General features: G+C 43.2%; 1 protein-coding gene across 1 annotated transcript; it reads right to left on the bottom strand.

Annotated features, from left to right (window-relative positions):
* Nucleotides 1-226: 226 nt before the first annotated feature.
* Tekt3 (tektin 3) lies at nucleotides 227-25,496 on the bottom strand. The gene is made up of 7 exons (XM_048366000.1): nucleotides 24,918-25,496; nucleotides 20,920-21,003; nucleotides 15,604-15,674; nucleotides 12,987-13,130; nucleotides 11,156-11,378; nucleotides 9,819-9,973; nucleotides 227-443 (listed from the first exon to the last, which is right to left on the bottom strand). The coding sequence occupies exons 1-7, from the start codon at nucleotides 25,494-25,496 to the stop codon at nucleotides 227-229; spliced, it is 1,473 nt and encodes a 490-aa protein (XP_048221957.1).
* Between the last annotated feature and the right edge of the window lie 340 nt (nucleotides 25,497-25,836).

The raw sequence follows: 25,836 nt of genomic DNA on the forward strand, positions 1-25,836 counted from the left end.
CCCTTTCTTTTAGACTGGTCATATTTCTTTATATTCTTCCCATACGCCTAGTAAGATAGCAGAAAATTAACATTTAGACACAAAGCAAAGATGCTGCAAGACAAGCCATGGTTATATTTTCTGTCACAATACGATCCTTTTAATATGTGAAAATATTAGCACTCCATTAAATGCTTGGACACTGTCCTGTTTCTAGAAGTATCAAAATCTCTCTTGGGGAGGGCCCCTAGCAGAAGCCGACCAGCCGAAGGGTGCTGGGGAAGCTCCTGCGCATGCTCATGCATTTGTCCTGGTCAATGTACAGCGTGTTGGCCTTGACGGCCAGGTCGTGCTCCAGGGTGGCTTTGGTGTGGACCAGTGCCTGCAGGCTGTCTTCTGCCTCCCGCAGGCGCTGCTGCAAGGTCTGGATGGTGTCATGCACCTCGTAGACCTCGTTAACAAGGCTGCACGACAAGGAAACAAGCAGGTTAGGTTGGCACATGCAAGCCAGGCATTGATGGCTCATGCCTGTGGTCCTAACTACTCAGAAGGCTGAGATCTGAGGATTGCCCTTCAAAGCCAGCCCATGTAGCAAAGTCCACAAGACTCTTATCTCCAATGAATCACTAGAAAACTGGAAGTGGCACTGTGGCTCCAAGTGGTAGAGCGCTAGCCTTGAGCAAAAGAGCTCGGAACAGTGCCCAGGCCCTGAGTTCAAGTCCCATGACCACCACCACCAATAAATTTACTTTAGCCAGGCACTGAAGTGGCTCGTGCCTTTAATCTTAGTTTCCCAGGAGGCTAAGATTTGAGGATCAGAATTTGACACCAGCCTAAGCAAACTCTTACCTTCAATTAATCAGCAAAAAGAATCTATGCATGGAAGTATAGCTCAAACAGTAGAGTGCGAGCTGTGAGCAAAAAATGCTAAATGAGATTGCAAGGCCCTGTGTTCAAGCCCCAGTACTGGCACAAAAATATTTTTAATTTACTTTCGCCTTGGAAATTATTTTAATATTGAGAAGGTCACCCAACAATTGTCAGTGACTAGAATTCTGCCAGACCTATTAACAAATCCCACCAGAGGGGCAAGTTAGAAAGATGATAATTAAACTCTCACTGCTTCCAGCACTAGCCTGAGTGAGACTTCAGATTTCCAGAGTCAACATATTTGTACTTTTTTTCTTTTTGCCAGTCCAGGGCTTAAACTTGGTCTGGGTGCTGTCCCTCAGCTTTTGTGCTCAAGGCTAGGGCTACTTGAGCCATAGCTCCACTTTTGGCCTTTTGGGGTTGATTGGAGATAAGAGCCCCATGACTTTCCTGCCTGGTCTGGCTTCATACCACAGTCCTCACATCTCAGCCTCCTGAGTAGCTAGGGTTACAAGCGTGAGCCACCAGTGCCCAGGTTCATATTTTTACTTTAAAAATAAATTTTCACAAAATACAAAATGACAATATAGGAAATCAGTACATCAACCTCTAAACATTGCAACAAATCTAATTATGGAGTGACAATTTTTTTTAATCACACACTTTTCATTAAGATAGCAAATCTATCAAACCTTTAAATAAATTACTCAACATTGGTTTAGTTTTCATATTTTTGGGGATAGGATTAGTGAACCTTTGCTAAATATTTGTAGGTTATTTTTCAGTTCCTATATGAGTCTTGTCTCTTATATCTGTTGTTCCTTTTCCTATGGGTAGTTTTCTTGGTCACTGTATAATGCCTTGGAAGTATTAGACATGTTCAGTTTCTTTTTTACTAGTATGCTTGCTGAAAATGCTGTTTGCTTCTTAATTTTGTTTCTGTTTTGTGATACAGAAGATTTCAATTTTTAGTTAAGCCAAATGGCCCTGCTCCTTTGGGAATTCTTCCATAAGTGTTTATATCTAGAAAGTCTTTCTCTTCCCACAGAGTAATTAAGTGAGGGCTTTTTTTGCCAGTAATATCCCAAGGATGGCCTCCTCTCTCCTCAAGGCATGTAAGGGAAGATCAGGAATCAATTTTTTAAGGCAACAATGATAACAGAAGCTTATTACTCTCTGCTTTACCATGTGTGTACTTTATGTCATCAGACAACTTCATCTTCATAATGACACTAATGAAGTAGAAACTCCATTTCACAAATGAGGAAACTGAGGCGCCTTATAGTGTTCATGGACCAGCTGCCAGCCAAAGGTTTTCATTATTTCCCCCTCTGACCTTGTGGTCAGACCCTAAGCAGCAGCATCCCTTTGTCTCTGCAGGTGTGGCTTCCCTTTGAGTCGACCAACCACAGAGTTCAAATATTCGGGGGGAAATATTCTGAACAGTACCGAATTGTTTTCTTGTCATTATTCTCCAAAAGTTACCACAGAACAACCATTGACATTGTAGAGGTCTTGGGAGTTGTTATCTAGAGATGAATGAAAGTATGTGGTAGGATACACTTAGGTTCTATGCACATACTGCCCCCTCCCTTTTTATATCAGGGACCTACACATCTGGGGTTCTTAGAATCGCAAAATAAGTCCTGCCAGCCATCCTCCAGGGGTGAGGGAATACTATAAAATGAGGGATGGCTATGCTATAAAAACTTTAACCAGTGAGGCAAACTTAAAACTATCTTTATTTGGGGGAATTCAATTAATAGCAGACTGCATGGAGTTTGTAACCATAAACAGAAATAGGAAGAGAAACAGTGACTCTGAGCAAATAGCGAGAGATATAGACATCCTTAAAAATAGAAAAAGATTTCACGATAGTAGAAAAAAATAAAACCAACCAGACCCTGTTAAAGTTACTACCAAAGTAAGCATATAGTTTCACAGAACTTTGTAGCTACAAAAAGACGGTGCTCTTAAGAGAGGAACACAAAGATATAGTATCTATGTGCCTCTTTATATTTATATAAAATAACATATAAGATATATATATATACAAATACACACACACACACACACACACACACACACACACAAATTCCAAGGTCTGGGGGAAAAAAGAAATATCAGAGGTCATGAAGCCCAGTTTCCTTGTTTTTACAGAAAAGGAAACTGAGCCTAGAAGACTGATGAACTGCATTTACAAGCCACACTGAGTTCTCTAGGAAGCTGACAGGAGACAGAGCCTCTGCATTTGCACTAAGGATGAGGGTCCCATTTCCTGCCCTACCCTCTCAGCTCCTTGTGATAAAGGCATAGCTGTGCAAGCATGTAATCCTCCCTACTTGAGAGGCAGAGATCAGAGCATCACAGTTTGAGGCTAGCTTGGCAGGAAAAGTTCTCAAGACTTCATCCCAAGCAATAGTTGGGTGAGAAGATACATGCCTCTCATCCCAGCTACCAGGGAGGCACCATGGTTGGGCACAGTGGTGTGGGCCTTGGGGCCACCTTCCCAGATGCACTCAGGAGCCAGTGAGTGGCCAGCCTCAGCCCTGGAGGTGGGAAGAGATAAGGCATGAGGTGGATACGGCCCAAGCAGCCAGGCCACCTGTATCTTATATGCACGCTTAGACCAGAAAAAAGTTTTATCGTCCTTCATCTCTGCTCTTTTGTTCCCATGTCCTTCATTCGTCAAGTCTGGTCAAGCCTGCCTTCCAGAGAGCCTCCCTTCCCTCCCTCTTCTGCAGGCCTGGCCCTGACCATGCCTGCCTGTCCTCTGACCTCAGGGCCATCCTCTGCTGTCTTCTCAGCCCAGGTCACTGTGAGCTGGCTCCTCCTCCTTCTAACAGAGGTTAGTCCTCTAACCTCTAACCTCTAACAGAGGTTAGTCTTCTAGTCCCCCCAAGGTCCTGACCCTCATTTGTATATTCCTCAAAGATCAACCCTTCTGAGCTCCTCACACAGACTGTGTGGCTTATCTCCTTCATAGGTCTGTCCTACAGACTCTGCAAAGCAGACTCCCTCTGAGGTGGCCTTGTTCACATTTGTGGGGTACTTTGCTCCTGAAATCCCTCCTACAGCTCACACATTTAGGGGAAAAAAACTTGTTGAATAAAGAGCAAACTCCAAGGGTAGGGAACTTTTTCCCTTCCAAGAGCCATTTGGATATTTATAGCATCATTCGCTGGCCATTGAAAATTATTAATATAGGCAAAAGGCCATGGACAGCTGACAAGAAGGACATAGAGGAAGTGAAGGGCAGGATGCTCATGGCTCATGCCTGTATTCCTAGCTACTCAAGAGGCCAAGATCAGAGGATCTCAATTCAAAGCCAGTCTGCACAGGAAAGTCCATGAGACTTGTACTTCAATTAACCAGCAAAAGAAAAAAATAAATAAAAGAAGAAGTAGAGCTATGGCTTAAGTGGTAGAGCACTAGCCTTAAGCAGAAAAGGCTAAGGGACAGTACCCAGGCCCTGAGTTCAAGTTCTAGCGCCAGGACACACACACACACACACACACACACACACACACACACACACACACACACACACACACACACACACAGAAGGGAAAGCAGGCAGGAAGGAACATGGAAGAATTAATCACATTCAAACCCCTCTGAATCCAGCCTGAGAGGAAGAGAGAACATACATAAAGGTCCCACACTGACTGGGTACAATCCAGCACTCCAAAGGTGGAGGCAGGAAAAACACCAGCTCAGGGTTATTCTAGGAAATGTAGCAAGACTAGGATTGTAGCTCAGTGGTAGCAAGCCCGCTGAGCATTCACAAGGCCTTGGATCTAGTCCCCTGTGCCAAGAAATACTGTAAAGAAGTAGGCTCCACATCAGCTGTTAGAATAAAAAAAAATAAAAAATATAAGCCATGGAAACATCTCCAGGCCACGCATCGCTTTCCATCTGAAAAGTTACTGCGTTCTCCCTCGCAACAGGGAAGGAAAGGAATGAAAAATTTTGTGCCCGAGTTCCACTGGGCTGAGGAGGATAAACACAAAATCTGAGATCTCATCTGAAAGCATATTTTTGTTGTCGTTGTTGTTTAAAGAAAGTCAGATTAAAAAGAGAGCCCCTTGAAAAGATCCCAGGGTATGAAATGTCACTCCAGCAAATCACCATCCGTTGAGGAGGGTGTGGAGGCAGCCTGTGTGAGATTTATGGCGGTGGGCTGTTTAGTGTCTTGGGCCCTGGCCTGCCCATCCTCTCCCACCCTCGCTGGCTTCAAAAGGAACCTGGAAAGCAAGCTCAGGAAAAGAGCAAAGTGATATATGTGTCTCTGCTCCTCCAAGACAAATGCTGGGCTAGCGGGGAGAAAAATGTATGAGAGGCTTCGTAGCATATACATTAAAAGACTGATGTTTACAAAAGGAATAATAAAAGGCTTAAGGCCACATTCCACTTCAGTTTTCTTTTCTGAGCTGACTACAGACAACTGATTTGCTGAAGCCACTCTGGTTTTTTCTTTTCTTTCTTTCTTTGTTTTTATTTTGTTTTGTTTTTGCAACAGTATTGGGGCTTGAACTCCGGACCTGGGTGCTGTCCCATAGCTTTTTTTACTCACGGCTGGCACTCTACCACTTGAGCCGCAGCTCCACTTCTGGATTTTTTGGTGGTTAATTGGTGATAAGAGTCTCATGGACTTTCCTTCCTGGGATGGCTATGAACCATGAACTTTGGGTCTCAACCTTCTAAGTAGCTAGGATTACAAACATAAACCACTGGCACCTGGCCTCATTTTTGTGTTTTTTTTTTTTTGTAATTACAGACCTAAAATTATTTTGCATTTAAGTTTAAATAAAGCTACCATAGATTTATTTATTTGTTATTAAATACCAAGATTATTTAAGTGAAGCAGAGCCTGCTTGGCTTCCCACCAAATGTACCAGGGAGATTTGGAATCACATTTGGAAAGAGTTAAGTACATTTTAAATGAAAATAGAAGTCTTGAAAGGGAAAGAGCAATTTTTCTCTGTTCTCATCCCCCCAATTTTATGATCTTTGTTCTTTCTTAGTCTAAACAGCCAAGGCAATGCTTTCAGAATGACAGACTGGAAAAAGCCAAGAATCCTCTTCCCAGATAACAATCCTAAATAATTTTGGCAAGGAGAGACTAATAAGAAATCTTGAAACACAAAAGTGAGCTTTGTCAGAAAGTCCTTAAAGGAGCAGAAGAAATAGATATACCAGGAAACAACAGGAAGTAAAAGAGAAAGTAAATTGTTTAGTTAGGAAAGAGGGGGAAGAGAAAAGAACAAAAATGATTCCACCTCTCTGAGGAAGCTGTGAGGGTCTCCAAGGTCATATTAAACAGCTAGTCAAAACTTGCTTTTGGAGGTGCATGTGCTGGTACTGGAGCCTGAACTCAGCTCCTCACAATCTCGCTTGGCTTTTTCACGCAAGGCTGGCACTCTGTCATTTGAGCAATAGCTCCATTTCTGGCTTTTTGCTGGTTAATTGGAGGTAAGAGACTCAGGGACTTCTCTGCTCTGGCAGGCTTTGAATTGCCATAGTCAGCTCTCATCTTCCTGAGAAGGTAGGATTGTGAGTGACCTTCTTTGGGGTTAGGAGTATTGTTCAAGGGTATACAGCATTTGTGTAGCATGCACAAAGCCCAGAACTGCAAAAACAAACCAACTGAAAACAAAAATCCGTGTTAGTCTAATGGGAATCTAAAGAATTATTTCTACTTTGGCTTCCCTTGGTCTTTTTGCATTTCAGAGAGGCAGTTCCAATGTTTGAACTCAGAACCTTGCATTTATTGGTCAGGAACTCTACCATTTGATCCTAGTCATCTGGCCTTTTTTGGCTTTATTTTTCAGGTAGAGTCTTTCCTTTTCTGCTTGATACTTGTATTTATTCTTCCCCAATAGCTAGGGTGACAGGGCAGCACTACCACACCCAGCATTTTTTTTGTTGAGATGGAGGTCTTGATAACATTTTCTTCCCTTGGCTCGTCCTGAACTTACTTAATCTCCACCTCTAAATAGCTGGGATTACATGAGTGAACCACTGTGCCTGGCTTTCTAGCTTTCCTTTTAATGACTCTGCAGAGGTTTATTTTGGCATGTGAAACTTCAGTTCAGTTTCTCTCCAGCAATATTTGCATACAATATTTGCATGGTCCAATCACAAATAGCCAGATTGGTGTTCTCTCTCTGGCAGTTTATTCAGAAGCAGAGAGATAGCCCAGATGGGCCATGCTGGGCCTGTTTTTGGCTCTGGAGTGGAGGCTAAGGGATTCCAAATAACAGGCTGTGTAGGGAGAAGGGTTCTAGGGAACCTACTTTGAGAAACAAGAATCCTAGGTAAAAGTCTGTGTGGCTAGCTGGAGCCTAGAAAAGAGTTCCACTAGGATACAGCGAGCCAGAGAGTCCAGACAAGAAAGGCATTTGTGTACAAAGTCTCAACTCACAAGAATTTGGGCCTATGTTTTGAGAAATCTTGGGGAAAGTGGAGATAGCCTATCTGAAATATTTTCAGCCCACCCAACCTACCAATTGTCACAGCTCAGCTTATCTTAAGCTGTGATGTGTTCAGGTGGGAAAAAAAAATCCAATATAAAGGCTACTTTACAATAAGTGTAACTTGTTGGCCACTGCTCCAGATGGTGACTGGGCCACCTTTGACACCATCCTGAAGCCTGAACATCACAAGTCATGGGCTGGCCGAGGTTCTAATGCATGCTGCATGGTGTCCAGTGCAAACCACATGCATACAACCCACTAATAGAGTTTATCCTCAAAACAGTCACCTCCGGGGCCCCCAGTCTCATCCCCTGTGGGAGAAAGAGGTTAAACTTAGTCATCTCATCTCAGAATGACAATTAGAAGGTCAAATGAGATCAGGTATACAGGAGGGATTAAGAAAGGCATTATACAATAAATACCAAGTCCCAGGGACACAGAAGCAAACGGTTTTAGTTGAATAGAGCTGACCTTTGACATCTCATGCCCCGCCCCAACTCTTCTTTCTTAATATGCTTTCATCTGCAGTGAGACAGGCCAGGATTCCATCTCTAGCTGTCTCTTGCCACCAGGTACGGCCTGGGAAAGCTATTCAATTTGCTTCTGCCTCTGTTTCCTTATTTGTAAAATGGAAGTATTGGATGAAATATAGTAATAAAGTGCATAGGACAGTGCCCTACACAGAGCAAGGTTGAGAAATGGGAACCATGATTATTTGCATGCTTTTATTATAACTGTCATTGTCTTTATCATTATCATCACCATCATCATCACCACCACCATCATCATCATCATCATCATCATCATCATCATCATCATCATCATCATCGCTATCACCATAATCATATTGTTGTCATAATCACTGTCATCATAATGGTGGTATCACATCATCATCACCATCATCAACTGTTGACCTCTCAACAAGAAATCTACCATCTCAAGATGCCACTAATTTCATTGGTAGATGGTGCTAAGGGAAGACTACCACAGGACGAGGAGAAGGCCAGGCTCCTGGCCTCTCCAAAAGCACCTTGTTTCTCTAGCTGCTCTCAATTTGATTCACTTCCAACAAGGAGCATCCTTTCATAACAAGAGCAACCATGATGGAATCCAGAAGCAGCATCAGACTGGCAGGTACTAAGGAAAGAAGCCAGAACATGACTGAGATAGAAGGAAAAAATCCTGGCCAATTTCCTATGAGTCCTTCCTAATAAGAACCTTTTAGATAATAGTAAAATGTGTACAGTGTTCCATAGTTAAAAAACTAGAATCTGACTCCTCCCACTAGGTGTGGAGGGGCCAAGTATGTAAAGAAAGGCAATTTAAATTTCTACCAAGAACAAAACACACTGAAACAAGCCTAAAGGAGACCCAGTAGGGTGTTCTCAATGGTAGGAGTGGATATGCAAGCCACAAGAGGCCACAGACAACAGATGTCTGCAGACAGGTCAGTGGCATTGATTGCAAGTTCCTTCTCTGATGAATACCACATGGAAGTACATGGAAGACCAGCTACCTCTGCTGCTTATAAGAGAGGCGTTTTGGAAACTCTAAACTCCAGTATCTCCCAGGAGGTACATGGAAACCCATATGCCACCTGGAAGTCTCTGGATGAGCTCAATGTTTACTGATCCCTGGTGAAATATACTTCACCATAATGTGACATCACAGTTACCACTTTAACCATGGTTAAGTGTGCAGTTCAGTGATGTTAAACACATCTCACTGTCAGGTGGCCATCACTATCCCCCATCCCCACAGCTGCACCATCATCTCAGCCCCTCCATCAGCACTTCCAACAAAGGACAGGATTGCAAAGCAGGTCATGTCTAGGGTGGAAGATACTCATGAGAGGGGAGAAGGAGAAAGGAAAGGGTGAGGAGAGTGAATAACGAAGCTTACTGAGATTGCTTTGGGGAGGGAGAGCAATGGCAGGGGTGAGTTTAATCAAGGTATATTATATGGACATAGTCAAATGAAACTCCCTTGTACAATTAATTGATACTAATAAAATGTAAAAAAAAAGTAAAGTAAAATATCTTTCAAAAGAAACTTCCACAAAAGTACAATTCCTATGTGCTTCTGATCATATAAAATAATATTTATTGAAATGAAGTTCAGGAAATGGAAACAAAACTTTTTTGTTGCTGTTTTCATGTTTTTTTCTTGCCTTGTTTGTATATCTGTCTTTGGGAGGGTAAAGGGAGGCAGAGCAATGGAGGGACAGAGGATGAACAAATGCAGCAGTGATACCCACTGGACACTATGTGGAAAATGAACTATACAACTTGTGGATGGGGCAGGAGGGAAAAACCGGGAGAGAGCAAGGGGTGATACTGTCCAAAAAGAAATGCACTCCTTACCTGACTTTTGTCACTGTATCTTCTCTGTCAGTACCTTTATAATAATAATTTTTAAAAGGTTCCTCCTTGATGCGTATGAGCAGCCAGTTCAGGGCTGGCCCCAGCTTTCTCCTGTGAAGTGCCTTACCGTAGTTGAGCCATGTCTCGGCACAGCTCTATGTTGGGTCTCCTGGTCCGCTCGTCCAGCCTGGTGTGGGCCACCTTCAGGAAGGCCGACTTCTCCTTGATGGCCTTCTTAATGGACTCAATGGTCATTTCTGTCTGGAAGATCTCCTGCAGAATCTGTGGGAAGGAGAATCAACTTCCTGGAGCTTGGCTTGTGTCGCCCTGCCCCACCCTGGGGAGCTGGAGGTCAGATTCCCTGAGACCCTGGTGCTGGTGCTGGTGCTGGCTGCAGCTTGCCCTGGAAAGCTCATCACGGGCTTCTCTGTCTGAGTCTCAGACAGTGCTGGCACATGAATAGCTTGAAATCAGCCCAAGAGAAAGGGTTTACACCACAGTCATTGGCAACTGCTACAAATCAGGGCTTCTCACCCACACTGCACCAGCCATGAGTGAAGAAGCCAAATGAGAGAATGAGGACCTAGATTCAAAGAAACAAAGAAAAGGAAGGAAGGAAGGAAGGAAGGAAGGAAGGAAGGAAGGAAGGAAGGAAGGAAGGAAGGAAGGAAGGAAGGAAGGAAGGAAGGAAGGACTAAAAGAAAAGGAAGGGAAAGAAAATGAATGAGAAGGAAGGGAAGAGAAGAAGGGAAGGAAGGAAAAGGAAGGGGAGGAGAGGAGAGGGGAGGGAAAAGTAAGGAAAGGCAAAGAAACAAATGGAAAGGAAAAGCTGAGAAAAGCAAGGTAAGGCAAGAAAAGAAAAGGCAAGGAAAGTTCAATGACATGAAGTATAATCTACACAAATAGGAGCTCTAAGACCAATAGTAAAGTTCCTTATTTATCTTGAAATATGCGACTTCTACACAAGCCCATTTTATTACCATTATAAAACCCTTAGCCTCAGAGCATTTAAAAATTTGCATCATCAGAGCCACTTTGAACTATGTAACAGTTTCCTGCCTTTGGTTCTGTATTCCAGAAGAGGGGTCTGAAACGATTGAACAGAAAATATTCCAACCATATGGTGTAATAATAAACTCATTTCCTAGTTCTATACAGTGATTCATTAAATTTTCATCATAATATTTGTGTTTCCACTAAATACTAAAACACCTTTCCCTACACAGTGCATTCATTGTGTTCTATACATCAATGAACACCTATTTAATTTTGACACCTGGCTGCCTGGCTGAAATAAATAGCCCGCTTTGAAGCAGTTTTAATTTCTCTTACTCTGCCTGGCCAGGAGATCCTATGCCACTTGGCTCTGTTCTGGGGGTGGTGAGAGTTTCAAGGGTCCCGGAGGGTTCCCCCCCCCCCCCGCATCCCTGTCAGCCTACACCACAGCAGCTATGGCTGATTTACCTTTGCTAAGTGGACCTGAATCTTGCTCTTAGCTTCTCCGATCTCAGCAATGCGCTTGGTGAAGGACCAGTTCACCTTATTGAACTGATTCCACATCTCGTTGGTGGTCACAGTCAGCAAGGTTTCTGTCTCTTCTCTCATCTTGGCAGAGGCTGCCCGCTCATTCTGGGAGCGGAGAATGTTGTCATCCGTAAATTTGGCCCATGACTCAGGCACGGAGATCCTGAAATCAGGAAAGGAGAAGCAGGTAGTGGAGAGGATTCAGCCTAGATGATGGTAGGCAGCGGGCCACTTTTCATCTTGTGAAAGAGATCCCCAACCCCAGGATCCCCGATCCTAGTCTCACTGCATAAAATCAGAGCAAAGCTTATTTTGAACATCCCTCAATTGTTGCTTATGGAGTTGTATACATTATAACTGTTCAGCCATTTTTCTGAGGGAGGAAGGGGGAAGCATGAAGGGTCATTACAAAAGTGCCAGGGCAGCCCAAATCGAGTTAAGAAAGAATATCCAACCTCAGGAGCCGTCAAAGACTGAAAGCAACAATGCGCTATGAACCCTCATCACAAAAGCGAAGAGTAAAGAGAAAGAAATAAATGGTCCATAGCAGCTCTGGAGAGACAGGCTTAGGGACATTTCTCCCATCCTGCCTCCGGTAGAGACATGGAAAGTGGTCCAACCTGGCTGGAGGGCAAAAGTGAACCTAAGCCAAGGGCCTGCAGAAAAGATTCTTAAGGAGTATACCAAAAGGTGGACAAAGGAAGGTGTCCATTTCAGTCATATGTATACCAAGCCCCTGGAAATGAGGAGCCATCTCAATGTTCAAAAGCAAAAGGTTACTTTCAAGACATGCAAAAAGTAACCTATGTAGCATGCAAACTCACAAATATTTAGCCCATGGCTACCTACTTAGTAACTCACAAACAATGCTCTGTTACAGAGTGGCAGCGCCATCATTGCCAACTATGAACCCGTGTCTATATACAGTCCTCTCAGGAGCCAGTGGCTCACACCTGTAATCCTAGGCTGCCCAGGAAACTGAGATCTGCAGGATTCAAACTTGAAGCCAGCTAGGAAAGCAAAGTATAGGAAATTCCTTTTTTTTTTTTTTTTTTGCCAGTCCTGGGCCATGAACTCAGGGCCTGAGCACTGTCCCTGGCTTCTTTGTGCTCAAGGCTAGCACTCTGCCACTTGAGCCACAGCCCCACTTCTGGCCGTTTTCTATATATGTGGTGCTGATGAATTGAACCCAGGGCTTCATGTATTCGAGGCAAGCACTCTTGCCACTAGGCCATATTCCCAGCCCCAAAGTCTAGGAAATTCTATCAGCAATTCACCAGCAAAAAGTCAGGCTGGAGTCATGGTGTGTGGGGTAGAGTGCCAACTGTGAGCAAAATAGCCAGAAACAAGCACACAGCCCTGAGTTGAAACTCCAGGCCCGAAAAGGATAAAGCCTTTAAAATACATGAATGCCTTAGTTTTCAGAAGATAACAGGGATGAGTCCGAGAGGTTTTGCGTCCTAGGTGAGCACCCTGCTGAGCTACAGCCTCTACTGTACTGATACCCTACTGGAGAGAGTGAATTCATTCTCATGCTAGTGAGTTAGCTTTCCCCAAAGCACCTGTTATAAAAGCAAACCTACCTCTCCTTTCTCTTCAGCAGACTTAACCCTTTCAGTAGACTTTACCCTTCTATGCTTTCCTAGAAAACACCTCCCCAGGAGTTAACTGCTTTGAACTTCTCACCTCCAGAACTACAGGCCAAATAAACCTCTGTTCTTTATAAATCCCCCAGTCTTGGGTGATTCTGTCACCTATGTGCCCGGCTTACGTGGCATCGATGTTCTCCACCCCTCGGAAGAAGGCGATGCCTTCTGAAGTGTTGCGCAGGTGGTGGCATTTGTCATCTATCCTATAGGCTGTCTGTTTGTCACTCAGGTCCTTCTCCAGCTCATGCTGGGCTCCTCTGTTAGAGCTGCAGCAGAATGGGACAAAGAAGTTTCACAGTCAATGATTTCCTGTAAGGAAAAGGCGGAGGGATGTCCTTCTAAGGGGAGACCATCTCATGCTTCTCATTCCCACAGTGTTCAACCTTGCTACTCAATGGAGATGGCCACTCAGACCTCATATGACCCCAACCCTGCTCTAGGTAGAGACCCCTTCCTTCTCTAGGTAGATGGTGGACATAAACATCGTAACCTACCCCAACCGTCCAGACAGGAGGCTGCTTTATGATAGCCTGGCAGGGTCTGTGCCTTCCTTTCCTCCATCCCTTTCTTCTTGATTTCCTTACTCTCTTCTTCTCTATTCTTTGGGCCTAAGTCCCCAAGAGTCACTTATACCCATGCCTCCCTCCCACCACTGATGAGCTTGCTGTTTCTTGCAGCATAGACATTTACCAGCAGAGGTAAACCCAGGGCCAAAATGAACCTCCAAGACAGGAATTAACTGTGTTTAATGGGATGACCATCCTAGCTCTGTGTCCCACAGCTCCTTTACTGGGAGGGAAGAAACCCTTAGTGAGCTCTGAAATGCCTACCAGGCAGAAAGGGGACTCACATTCACTCCCAAAGTCATGGGTCCAGGATGAGGGACAGGCATGTGACGGGGTGGGGGTGGAAGTGAGGAACAGATAAACCACAGATTTGCTCATGGCATAAATCATCCAGAAGAAATGTTGAGTGCCTGCATTCTGCCAGGCCCAGCTCTGCAAGCCCCAGACACATCAACAGACAAGACAGAAACTTCTCTGAGGAATTTATGTCCTCCTGGGTGGAGGCAGATAATACGCATAACAGGCAGTTCTTGTCGTTAGAAGAACAATAAAATAAACAGCAGGAAGCTGGGGTCCCAGAGTGGGAGTTAAGATATGAAATGAGATGTCAGGCAAAGTCTCCCCAGGTTAGCAGTGAGAAAAGACTTAGAATAAGGAGCATCCTGACATGCAGGGGGGAAAAGTCTGATTTTCCTAAGCAAAACTGGAAGCCATTGACTTGGAAGTTGAAGGGATTGTTCAGACGAGGGAAGAGAACCAAGAGAATCTCTGATGGGATTGGACCTCATCAAAGGAGAGAGAGCTTAGTTTGAGTCCTTGGAATAATGCAATGCATCGCCTGTGGTGGCAGAGGCAGGGGCAGATGTGGAGAAAGGACAGCTCAGCTGATGCACTAAGCGCCTGTGCATCACACATTCTCCTGAAGATACTAAGTAGATATCTGGGATCTGGAAAAGGGGTCTAAGCTAGAAATAAGATGCTAAGAGTCATTAGTATACAGTCTTTGGGTAACAATGTAGCTACAGTGATCTTAATCTCTTCTGTGATTCTAGGGTCTACCAAGGGCCTGAGAGTCTAGAAACACTCAGGAAAGATGGTCCTAAGTTGGAAGAGTCCATACCGCACCAGGAGCCCTCCCTCACATACAGCCAGTGCCATGGGTGAATCATTTGGTCTGTCAGAGCTAAAGATGTTTATTTGTAAGGTGGAATGGGGGCACACTATCTGCCTTGGTGAATTTTGAAGCGGTATGAATAGGTGTGGATGAGCAGGAATGAAAGCCTTCCCTGGCTATTTTGGGCCACAGGCTCAGCCAACACTTTTTTCTAGTCTGACAAAAACCTAGGTTTACTTAATACCTTCATTGACTGTTGTTCTTCCCCCCACACTACCTCCCACCCATGCCATGAAATATCACAGGAGGTATTTAACAGTGCCAACTACTGCCAGGCAAGAACCCAGTGCCCTTGAGGAATTGGTGTTTGAGCTAGGAAGTTGAGAATGAAGTAATATGGTGCAACAGGGCCCAGGGAATGCTGTGATGTTATAGTCAGAGCAGGTGGGTCTTTACTGAGCATGGAGAATAAACACGACTAATAACTTCACTGCTACAATGGCTGCCCCTGTGTAAGTTGACTTCTTAGCAAACAATCAAAGTCCTTTGAGTTAAACAGAGCTCAAGTGAGGAGAGCAGTTTGTGCCATAGCATCTCAGAAGTAAGTGTGTGTGTGTGTGTGTGTATGTGTGTGTGTGTGTGTGAGAGAGAGAGAGTGTTGGGACTTGAACTCAGAGCCTTAGCTTCATTCAAGGCTGGTGCTCTACCACAGAAACCCCAGCTCCACTTCTTAATTTTTAGTTGTTAATTGGAGAAGAGTCTCAGGGAGTTTCCTGCCCAGGTTGGTTTTGAACCTGGATCCTCTGATCTCAGCCTCCTGAGGAGCTAGAATTGTAGGTGTGAGCCACTGGTGCCCAGCTCAGAATTATTTCTTTCAAAAAGAAATAAAAAGCAAATCTTCCAATGACTCCTCTTAACCTTGGACTGCAAACAGTGTGTGTGTTCTGATGGGAAGCTAAGAGAAATGTGCACAGCAGGCATAAGTATAGTTCAGTGGTAGATTTTCAGTATAGTTTCAGAGTATAGTTTCAGTGGTAGAAAGAGAGGTAAAGCTCTTACGCAAGTTGAGCAATAGCTTTATCCAAGTGCAACTTCATTCTCTCTTGGCAGCACAGAATAGTATCAAGTTCCTACTCAATTAAGACAAAGAAGAAAATATTAATACTTTCATTACTGAGGAGACCATCCAAAGTCAGCAATGGAACAATTCTTCAACCAAGAAAACTTGGTTTCTGGGAAAACCAAGGTTAAGCAAGAAAATAACTTTACACTTTAACTGTCACCCTCATATTATAATACTACATAATATAATAATATGATGCAGTGATTTGTTTCTAATAGGACATAGGCAAATTATACTAACAAGCTGAGACATGGCTACAATTTTAGGGACTTACTTTATATTTGACCTATGACCTTAAACAATACTTCTGTGAACATTATTGCTTATTTATTGAGATTTTAATAAATACTTAAACATTTCTGAAGTATGCCTTTATTGAGGCTTTGTCAAGTACAATCAAATCATCCTTCAGAGCCTTTCCTTGTCTTACACATTAGGCAGCCTCCACTGCTGGGGTAAACCCTTGCTAACATGATAGAACCTCCCAGAACCAAACACAGCCTGCCTGCCTCTGAAGGCTGGCAGGGATGAATCCAGCCACCTTTTTTTTGGTGAACTAACTCTCTGACCTTTGGTGAACTGGCTCTTTACGCTATCTATTTTTCCATTGTTATTTGTTTCTTATTAAATGTAAGATTTCTTAGTATATTTAAAATTCATAGTCCATTAGATATGTTATAAATATATTTAACCCAATATATTTGACCCTTGCCTTGGTATTTTATTTATAATATTTGTCTTTGTTTTCTCTTGGGGGGTATTTTTTGTTTTTGTTTTTGCTGATACCAGGATTGGAAATCAGGTCTTCATGCTTGCTCAGCAAACTTGCTCACAGCTGGCACTTGACCACTTCAACCATGCCTCCAGCCTGACTTTGTTACTGATAAATTAGAGATAAGGGTCTTGCAGATTTTCCTGCCCAAGCTGTCCTGGAACTTCAATCTCTAGATCTAAGTCTCCTGAATTTTTTTATAAGAACATTCATAATTTCTTTTTCTTTTTTTTTTTTTTTTTTGGCCAGTCCTGGGCCTTGAACTCAGGGACTGAGCACTGTCCCTGGCTTCTTTTTGCTCAAGACTAGCACTCTGCCACTTGAGCCACAGCGCCACTTCTGGCCATTTTCTGTATATGTGGTGCTGGGGAATCGAACCCAGGGCCTCATATATACAAGGCAAGCACTCTTGCCACTAGGCCATATCCCCAGCCCCATTCATAATTTCTATGTTGTCAAAATCCATCCAATCTACTTTTATATTTCCAACTTTCTTATTTTTGTTATGAAGTCTTTCTTATAATATGCCTATGTAGTTGTTGCCTTTTATTGAATTACTTATAATAAAAATATTGAATGTGCCTATCATAACAGCCTTGCTCTACTTTTAAATACTCTCAATTATGATGAAAATGAGTTAAATCCCCCCAATTGTGGCTACCAAGTTTTCTCACAATCTCATCAGTATGAGTTGTTCTATTTATTTTGCATTTTTCAATTTCCCTCTGTCTCAAATACTTGGGAAGGGGTGCACACAGGTGTGTGTATGTATGCATGTGTGTGTGTTGGTGTGTGTGTGTGTTAGTGCTTAGAGACATTTTGGCACTGGATGCATGGGGCACAGTGTAGAAAGTATCATATAAAAAATTTCAGTGTGTTTTATGTAATGTGCCATGTGTTTTTAATATACAAGATACATAGCAAAAATTCTGGGGGGGGGGCAGTTACTGGGGAAATGCATTTAATGGGGGAGTGCACTGATCCTGGGGTTTGAACTTAGGTCTTAGATGCTGTCCCTGAGCTATTTTGCTCAAGGACAGAGTTCTTAACACTTGAGTCACAGCTCCACTTCCAGGATTTCTGGTGGCTAGATGGAGACATGAGTCTCATAGACTTCATGCCTGGGCTGACTTCAAACGTGGATCCTCTTGAGTAGCTAGGATTTCAGGCATCAGCCACTAGTACCCAGCTAGTGATAGTTTTTTTAATCCTTGAATGATAATTTTTAAATGTAAATTTATGTTGAGTGACAGATAGCTGGAGGCATAAGGGTTTATGAGAACAGGAAAAGCCTAAAACCAAGAGCTTTCAGAGGGGGCTGCAATAGTATATATCTATACATGTAGTCCTATGCTGTGATGGCTTTGAAATTCTACAGTGGAGGGGATTACAGGACCAAGCTCTGCCCACAACTGCCAGAAGAGCAAAGCTTACAGAAGGCAGGGGCATTAGGGGTCCTGGATCTAGATCTATACAGGGCCAGGAATTTGACCTAGTGGTAGTTTGCTTACCTAGCATGCATGAAGCCCTGGGTTTGATTCCTCAGTACCACATACACAGAAAAATCTGGAAGTAGAGCTGTGGCTCAAGTGGTAGAGTGCTAGCTTTGAGCAAAAGAAGCTCAGGTACAGTGCCCAGACCCTGAGTTCAAGCCCCAGGACTGGTACCAAAAAAAAAAAAAAAGACTACCTCCAGATCTATACAATATATGTACACACACACACACATACACACACACACAATATGTAAATATTTACATTACTGTCTATTACATGTATTATATATATGCATGAATAAGTAACTGGGTACATCCAATACTTAAAATTTTCATCAGTGACCAAAGCACTCTCCTTCATTAGTTACAGGTTCAATTTTTGTGATATTTTTATTTTTGACAGTATGGGGGCTTGAACTCTGGGCCTTGCACTTTCTAGGCAGATACTTTACCAAGGAGCCATACACTCAACTGCTTTTGGATTATTTTTTAGGGTAGGGTTTCAAAATGATGCCTGATGGTTCTATTTATACTTTCTGGGTAGCTGTGATGACAGGCAGATACCATTATACTGGCTTACTGGTTAAGATGAGGGTTTTGCTGACTTTCTGCCTGGAGATTACAGGTGTGTGCTACAATGCCTACTCAGGTTCCACTTGGTAAGAAAAAGCAAGCTCTGCCACTGAGCTGGAAAATATGAGATTCTAAAGCAATGTTTCTTGCTTCTTTGAGATAGAGTTTGTGTCCCATATACTTCTTCTGTTTCAAGTACACAGTTCAATAGAGTTTACTAAGCCCATCACCAGAACAAAACATAGAACAGTTTCATGACCTTCCCACAAAAAGCAAGTTCCTGTTCGCTCCCCTTGCAAGCCTAATTCTACGTTGTGTTTCTAGAAATAGTCCCTACTATGACAACTTCACAGAAATACAACTTCACAGAAATAAACCATGCCACTTGTGGTCTGAAGAGACTAGCTTATGTCACTTGGGAGACTGTGTGTGTGTGTGTGTGTGTGTGTGTGTGTGTGTGTGTGTGTGTGTGTAGGTGCACATGCAAGCTAGAGCATGAACTCAGAGCTTAATGCTCTTATTTGGCTTTTTCATTCACTTGAGCCACACTTTCAATTCCAGCCTTTTTTTCTTTTCACTGTAAATTGAAGATAAGAGTCTCACTTTCCTGCTAGGGCTGGCTTCTAATCACAATCCTTAGATGTCATTCTCCTGAATAGCTAGGATTAGATGCATGAGCCATCAGTGTCCAACAAGGTCAGCTTTGTCCATTTATGTGTTTCCAAGCATGGCCTGTGACCAGCCAGCACTTCATGCCTTTTGATTTTTTTGGTCTGTCATGGGGCTTGAACTCAGGACCTGGGTGCTATGAGCTTTTCTGCTCAAGGCTGGCACTCTACCACTGTGACACTGTGTGGCATAGCTCCACTTCCAGGTTTCTGGTGGTTAATTGGAGATAAGAGTCTCATAGACTTTCTTGCCCACATTGGCTCCAAACCACAATCCTCAGATCTCAGCCTCCTGAGTAGCTAGCATTATAGGCATGAGCTGTCCGTGCCAGCTATGCCTTCCCTTTTGATTGCCAGTGCTCCACTATTTACCCCTCACTAGCTGATAGATACGTGGGTCATTTGAACTGAGTGCCTGCTCTGGAGGACGTTGCTATAAACATTCCTGTAGTGTTTGTGGCTGCAGATGTTTTCTTCTCTCTGTGGCTAGACACCTGGAAGTAGAATTACTGGATCAGATGATAACTGTAGATTTAATCATTTTCCAGAGTAGCTGTCCCTTTTCCATTCCCACCAAAGTGTGTGAGGCTAGAACACTTCCAAATTCCCACTAGCTATGTTCAGTTTTTCCATTCCCCAGGCGATGTAGTCCTGTTTTATTGTGTTTCATTGGGATATCCATTTACTAATGATCAGTCATAGCAAGTAGTTTTTCATATGTCCATGGGTCCATTGTATATTGTCCTTGAAGAACTGTTAATTTTGATCATTTGTCCATTTTTTAAGGTGGGTTATTTGTCTTTCTTAAAAAAATTACAGTAGGGAGCTGGGTGCCAAGGGTTCATACCTGTAATCCTTGCTACTTAGGAGGCTGAGATCTGAGGATTACAGTTTGAAGCCAGACAGGGCAGGAAAACCTGTCAGACCCTTGCCTCCAATTAATCACCAAAAAACCAGAAGTAGTGCTGTGGCTCAGGTGGTAGAGCACAAGACTTGAGCTTAAAAGCTCAGAGATGGTGCCCAGGCCCTGAGTTCAAGTCCCAGGACCATCACAGGAAAAAAACTAAAGAAGATTTTTCCTTTCATTTTGCTGATGATGTTGAAGTAACAAATTTTTAACTGTGACAAGGAAAAATGGAAAATTTTAAGAGAGCACTGTTCAAATCCATGAATGCAATATGATTCTAATCTTGAAGACATGTCTTTGTGTTGTGTTTTGTTGTTGTTATTTTTGTCAGTCATGGGGCTTCAACTTGGGGCCAGGGCACTGTCACTGAACTCTTTGCTCAAGGCTAGTGCTCTACAACTTTGAGCCACAGCTCCACTTCCAGCTTTTCTGGTGGTTAATTGGTAATAAGAGTCTCACAGACTTTCCTGCCCTGTCTGGCTTTGAACCATGATACTCAGATCTCAGCTTCTGAGTAGCTAGGATTACAGGTGTGAGCCACTGGCACTTGGTATCTCTGTGTATTATAGTGTGGGATGACTGTTGTCAGAGGAAATGTAATAAATGACTAAAACACTCCAAAGTTGACACCAATTTCTGCCCAATGGAGCTAAAAGCTTCACTCTTCCTCAGTTCTTTTCTGTATTGTGCAATTTCTCAATCCATGTGTAACTTACTTTAAAAGTGCTAGATGGGCTAAGCCTTTATAAGTGGCTTTGTTACCTTGTTTGTATTTCTGTATCTTAAGCGTGTTTCCAACAGTGCTGCTGTTGTTAACTATGTTTCCTCCATACTTACTGTCAACAATTCTCTTTCAACATCATCATGAACTAGATCAACTCCCATTCTCTTCTCTCGATGAAATAGACATTCTCGGGTGACCTAAATAACACATCCAAAAAAATAGAATATATTAATACCAACTGATCTCATTCAGTGACTAGTAGTTCTTATTTCAAAAGTAGCCAATAAGCTGGGCACTGGTGGCTCATGCCTGTAATCTGCCAGGCTGAGATCTGGAATATTATGGTTTTAGATCAGCCTGGACAGAAATATCTGCAAGATTCCATCTCCAATTAGCCAGCAAAATACAGGACTGGAGAGACATGACTCAAATAGTAGAGCACCAGCTGAGTGAAAAGGTCGCACTAAGGTGATTACCTGAGCAGTAAGGTGAGCTCTAGTACAAAAAAAAGTCAACAAATACTCCCAAGTCAGCTCTTCAAGCCATCCTGTGGGAATCAAGCACGAAAAGGCTGTAAGAACTAAATAATTCTTTGCTGCTAGTTAAAAAAGAGAAAAAGCATTTCAAAATAATTTAGGAAAACAATCCTAAGGAGAATTGATATTTTTAAAAAGTGACTATCTACTTAATCCCCACCAATTAGCATAAGGAAAAACTAGTTTAAGAGAAATAATTTGATAGCATGAAACACAGACTTCAGAATATCATTTCCAAATATTTACTCCTGAAGAGAGGAAGATATGATTCTCTTTGATATCAAAATGTTTGTGGAGCCAAAAATCCAAGTGATCATTGTTTAAGGAATAATGTCTTAGTTACATGATTGTAAAAATACTGCTTTGATCTACTAAGGCTAAAAAACATTTTTTTTTATTTATTTACTTATTTTTGGCCAGTCCTAGGCCGTGAACTCAGGGCCTGAGCACTGTCCCTGGCTTCTTTTTTGCTCAAGGCTAGCACTCTGCCACTTGAGCCACAGCGCCACTTCTGGCCATTTTCTGTATATGTGGTGCTGAGGAATCGAACCCAGGGCCTCATGTATACGAGGCAAGCACTCTTGCCACTAGGCCATATTCTCAGCCTGGCTAAAAAACATTGAGATATGATCTGATTATAATCCTATCAGTGCTTCATTCATGAATTTTAACAAAATGCAGTCCACGGTGTCCTTATAAATTTTATATTATACTTTTTAAGATTGATATTAAATACTAGAGCCAGATTATAAAACATTTTTTGACACAGCGTTAATGACTCCAATGAAAAACATTATGAATTGCTAACGACAAGTTATGTACGAATGAACATTATGTAGCTATTTAAAGGCTTTTTAAAACTATTTCATTACATGGAAATACCACATAATGTTAAATTTTCTAGAAGCTTTTTTTCTAAGAGCATATACACTGTAATTCTGATAGAGTATCATTGAATCATATCTTTGAGGAAATCGCTAATCTTTCATATGGATCCCTACTAGAGCTTGACCTCAGGGCCTCACGCTCTCATTTGGCTTCTTTCACTCAAGATTCTTTCACTCAAGCCACAACTCCACTTAAGGCTTTTTTTTTTTTTTTTTGCTGGTTAATTACAGATTAGAGTCTTCAGGATTTGTCTACCTCAGTTTGAAATCAAAACTTGACCCTCAAATGTCAGCCTCCTGAGCAGTGAGCTCCTAGTACCTGGCTGGAATCTAACTCTTGATGGTATAATTTCCGTTTATTAGCACAATTAATGAGTTTGGAAGACTCTACTAATTTTTAGCATACATTACTAAATAACTTCTCAGGAAATTTCTACCTATCCCCAGACCAACAGAGAACATATGCAAGTGTCCATTTGCTATTCTTTGCCAGTCCTGGCTGCTATTGGGCTCATCATCCCAAATTGGGCCAAAGATGGTCACTTACTGATTTAACTGATGTTGTATTGTTAAGCTTTAACCATCTTCTTTACATTCACTTACTATCTATATTTTGCCATTTTGAGATTTACTGTTTTGGTGACTAACTCTAATTTTAACCAGGACCTAGTGATGGTTACAGTGAAGTGTGCCAACACACAAAAACATCTGGATACCAACAGCAGAGACAAAGTCACATTTTAACCCTGTCACTGATGGCTGTGACTACAGAAAGGCCAGCAAAGAGAAGATACAGAAATCTCATGTGGAAATGAAGTTAGAGAGTAGTGGCTGTGGGCTGGGGATATGGCCTAGTGGCAACAGTGCTTGCCTTGTATAGATGAGGTCCTGGGTTCAATTCCCCAGCACCACATATACAGAAAAGGGCCAGAAGTGGTGCTGTGGCTCAAGTGGCAGAGTGCTAGCCTTGAGCAAAAAGAAGCCAGAGACAGTGCTCAGGCCCTGAGTCCAAAGCCCAGGGCTGGCCAAAAAAAAAAAAAAGAGAGAGTAGTGGCTGTGATTTTGAGGAGACTTTCAGTCCCTGAAGGCAGTGTTGGGAGAAAGCATAGAAGGATTTCAGATTCGTCAGCAGTTCAGGACTAATTACTTAAAAAAGAGAGCATATGTGAACTAGCAGCCTTTTGCAGGATCTTGGAGCTGTATGTGTTGGTGGGTATTTGCAGTTAGTAGAGAGGAAATAATTAAAAAGAAAATGGCAGCATTCAAAGATGCTCAACCATCCTCACACTTCCAGACCTCCAAGTTCTAGGTCTTCTAACCCCTTCTCCCCCAACCCCCACCCCCGCCCCTGTCATAAGGCTTGAACTCAGGGACTAGGTGCTGTCCCTGAGCTCCTTTTGCTGAAGTCCAGTGCTCTACCACTTTGAGCCACAGCTCCACTTCCAGTTTTGAGTGGTTAATTGGAGGTAAGAGTCTCAAGGGGACTTTCCTGCCTGGCTGGCTTCAAATTGCTATCCCAGATCTCAGCCTCCTGAGTAACTAGCATCACAGAAATGAGCCACCCATACCCAGCCTCTTCTAAGCTCTTATATGGCGGATGCCATGGTAAAAGTCTACCATCAATGCTTTTCACAAGAGAATAAGTCACACAAATCAGGCCTTGATAGATCACACTCATCATCCTAACTACTCAGGAGACTGAAATCTGGTGGATCAAAAGTTCAGAGCCAACTTGGGAAGAAAAGTCACAAGATATCGTCTCCAACTAACTTGCAAAAAGCCAGGCTACAGGCATGGCTCGAGTGGGATAGCACCAGCAATGAGCAAGAAAATCTGAGCAAGAGCATCAGGTTTTGAATTGAAACCCCTAGTGCCAGCGCGCGCGCACGCGCACACACACACACACACACACACACACACGATATATGCAGCTTTTAAAATAATTTGTCTGGTTTGCACATCCTCAAATATGGACTGTGCTCTTTCAATAGTGGAAGGCAGAATGGGTTTGAGGGCCCCACAGGTCAGAGATAACAGGAACCCACTTCAAAGCCTGGGCAAAATGCATTGAAAAGCTGCTTCATTTACCAGCCCTCAGTTTCATTGTTCTACCCAATAGAAATCCCTCCATCTTCTAAAGCAGTCTCAGTGGACAACTGCTGCTACGGAGCAGCAACATAATGTGCCATAGAACTAGTTTCCTTCCTAATCTAGTCCCAGCAGTGAGCAAAGCCTCCCATTTAAGAGATGAGGAGATGGCATTCCCCCTGAAAACTCTGCATGTCCAGGGGTTGCCAGGGGATCATGCCTGAAATCTTAGGCTGAGATCCAGAGGTTGGTGGTTCAAAGCCAACCCCAGGCATAAAAGTCTGTGAGATTCCATCTTCAAAATAACCAGCCTGATGGCATGGTTCAAGTGATAGAAATCAGCCTAACAAGCTCCAAGTTCTGAGTTCAATACTCCTCTCAGATGCAGCCAGAATTTCTTCTTAACAATGGTGGTTCTAGATAGTGATTAAAAATAGCAATGTTTTTGGGACAGTGAACCCACTTAAAAGGCGTATGGACGAGAGGTTGCTGCTGGTGGTGTAATAAAGCAAGATTTGATACAGAAAGCAGTTCAGAAAGTCACTCAGCAGACCACCACCGGCGTAGGACGTGGGCTTTGTGCCCAGCCCTCATCCTTACCTGCAGAGGGGCTTCTGTCTCGGATAATGTCCTCTCCAGCCGTCTCCTTATGTCGGTCAGGGCATTGGTCTCTGCGATCATCTCATCCAGCTCATTGATGATTTCAGACTTCCAAAAGGCGATGTCGTTGACTCGTTCCCCCAGGTTCTGGGTGGTGTCCACCTGGGTTTTCCGGATCTGCTGGTACTTTTCCTGAATGAGGCGGGAAGTGTCCACTCGGAGCTTCTCAGAGTTGTGTCTGAATGTGTTGGATTCCTGGAAGCTGGCGTAGCTGGACTTGTACCAGTCGTCATGTGTGTACTTGGTGAAGAGCGTGGTTCTGTTGGACACGAAGGGCAACGCGGTGCTCTCGCCCACCCGCTGCGCCCGGGCACAGTAGGCGCCCAGGGTCGGGAAGTCGGAGGCCACGCGGTAGTAGGTGTTGGGCCTCCAGGGCAGGCTCAACGTGTGGGTCAGGTTGCGATGTGGAAAGCGGTCCTTGTAGCTCGATTCCAGGGAGGTGATGGCCGGGAGGAAGTTGATGGGCCCTGGCTTGGCCTGGGCGTAATTCGTCATCAAGGAAGTATTGAAGAGATTCATGATGCCCAAATAGAATCTGTACTTCTCCTGTTACGTTTGTTTGTTTGCCTGTTTGTTTTAATGAAAAGAAGGGAAAAGCAAAACAGTCACATCTGTGAAACTCGGGAAACATCTAAATGTGGTTAAAGTCCACACCCCACCTGAACTCATGATGCTCAGTCTAACTTGTGGTGCATACCTTGCCCAATAGAATGTTTAAGCAGTCACTCTTTTTCATTGCTGTGTCTCCAGAATGTATTAATGCCAACTTCTTCAAACTGGCTGTTCTAGTAAATAACTGTTAATTGTTGTGAAACTAAGGATTGAGCTCAGGGCCTTAAACATAATAGGCAAATGCTTG

This window comes from Perognathus longimembris, chromosome 17, assembly GCF_023159225.1.
Source record: "Perognathus longimembris pacificus isolate PPM17 chromosome 17, ASM2315922v1, whole genome shotgun sequence".
Taxonomy (NCBI): Eukaryota; Metazoa; Chordata; class Mammalia; order Rodentia; family Heteromyidae; genus Perognathus; species Perognathus longimembris.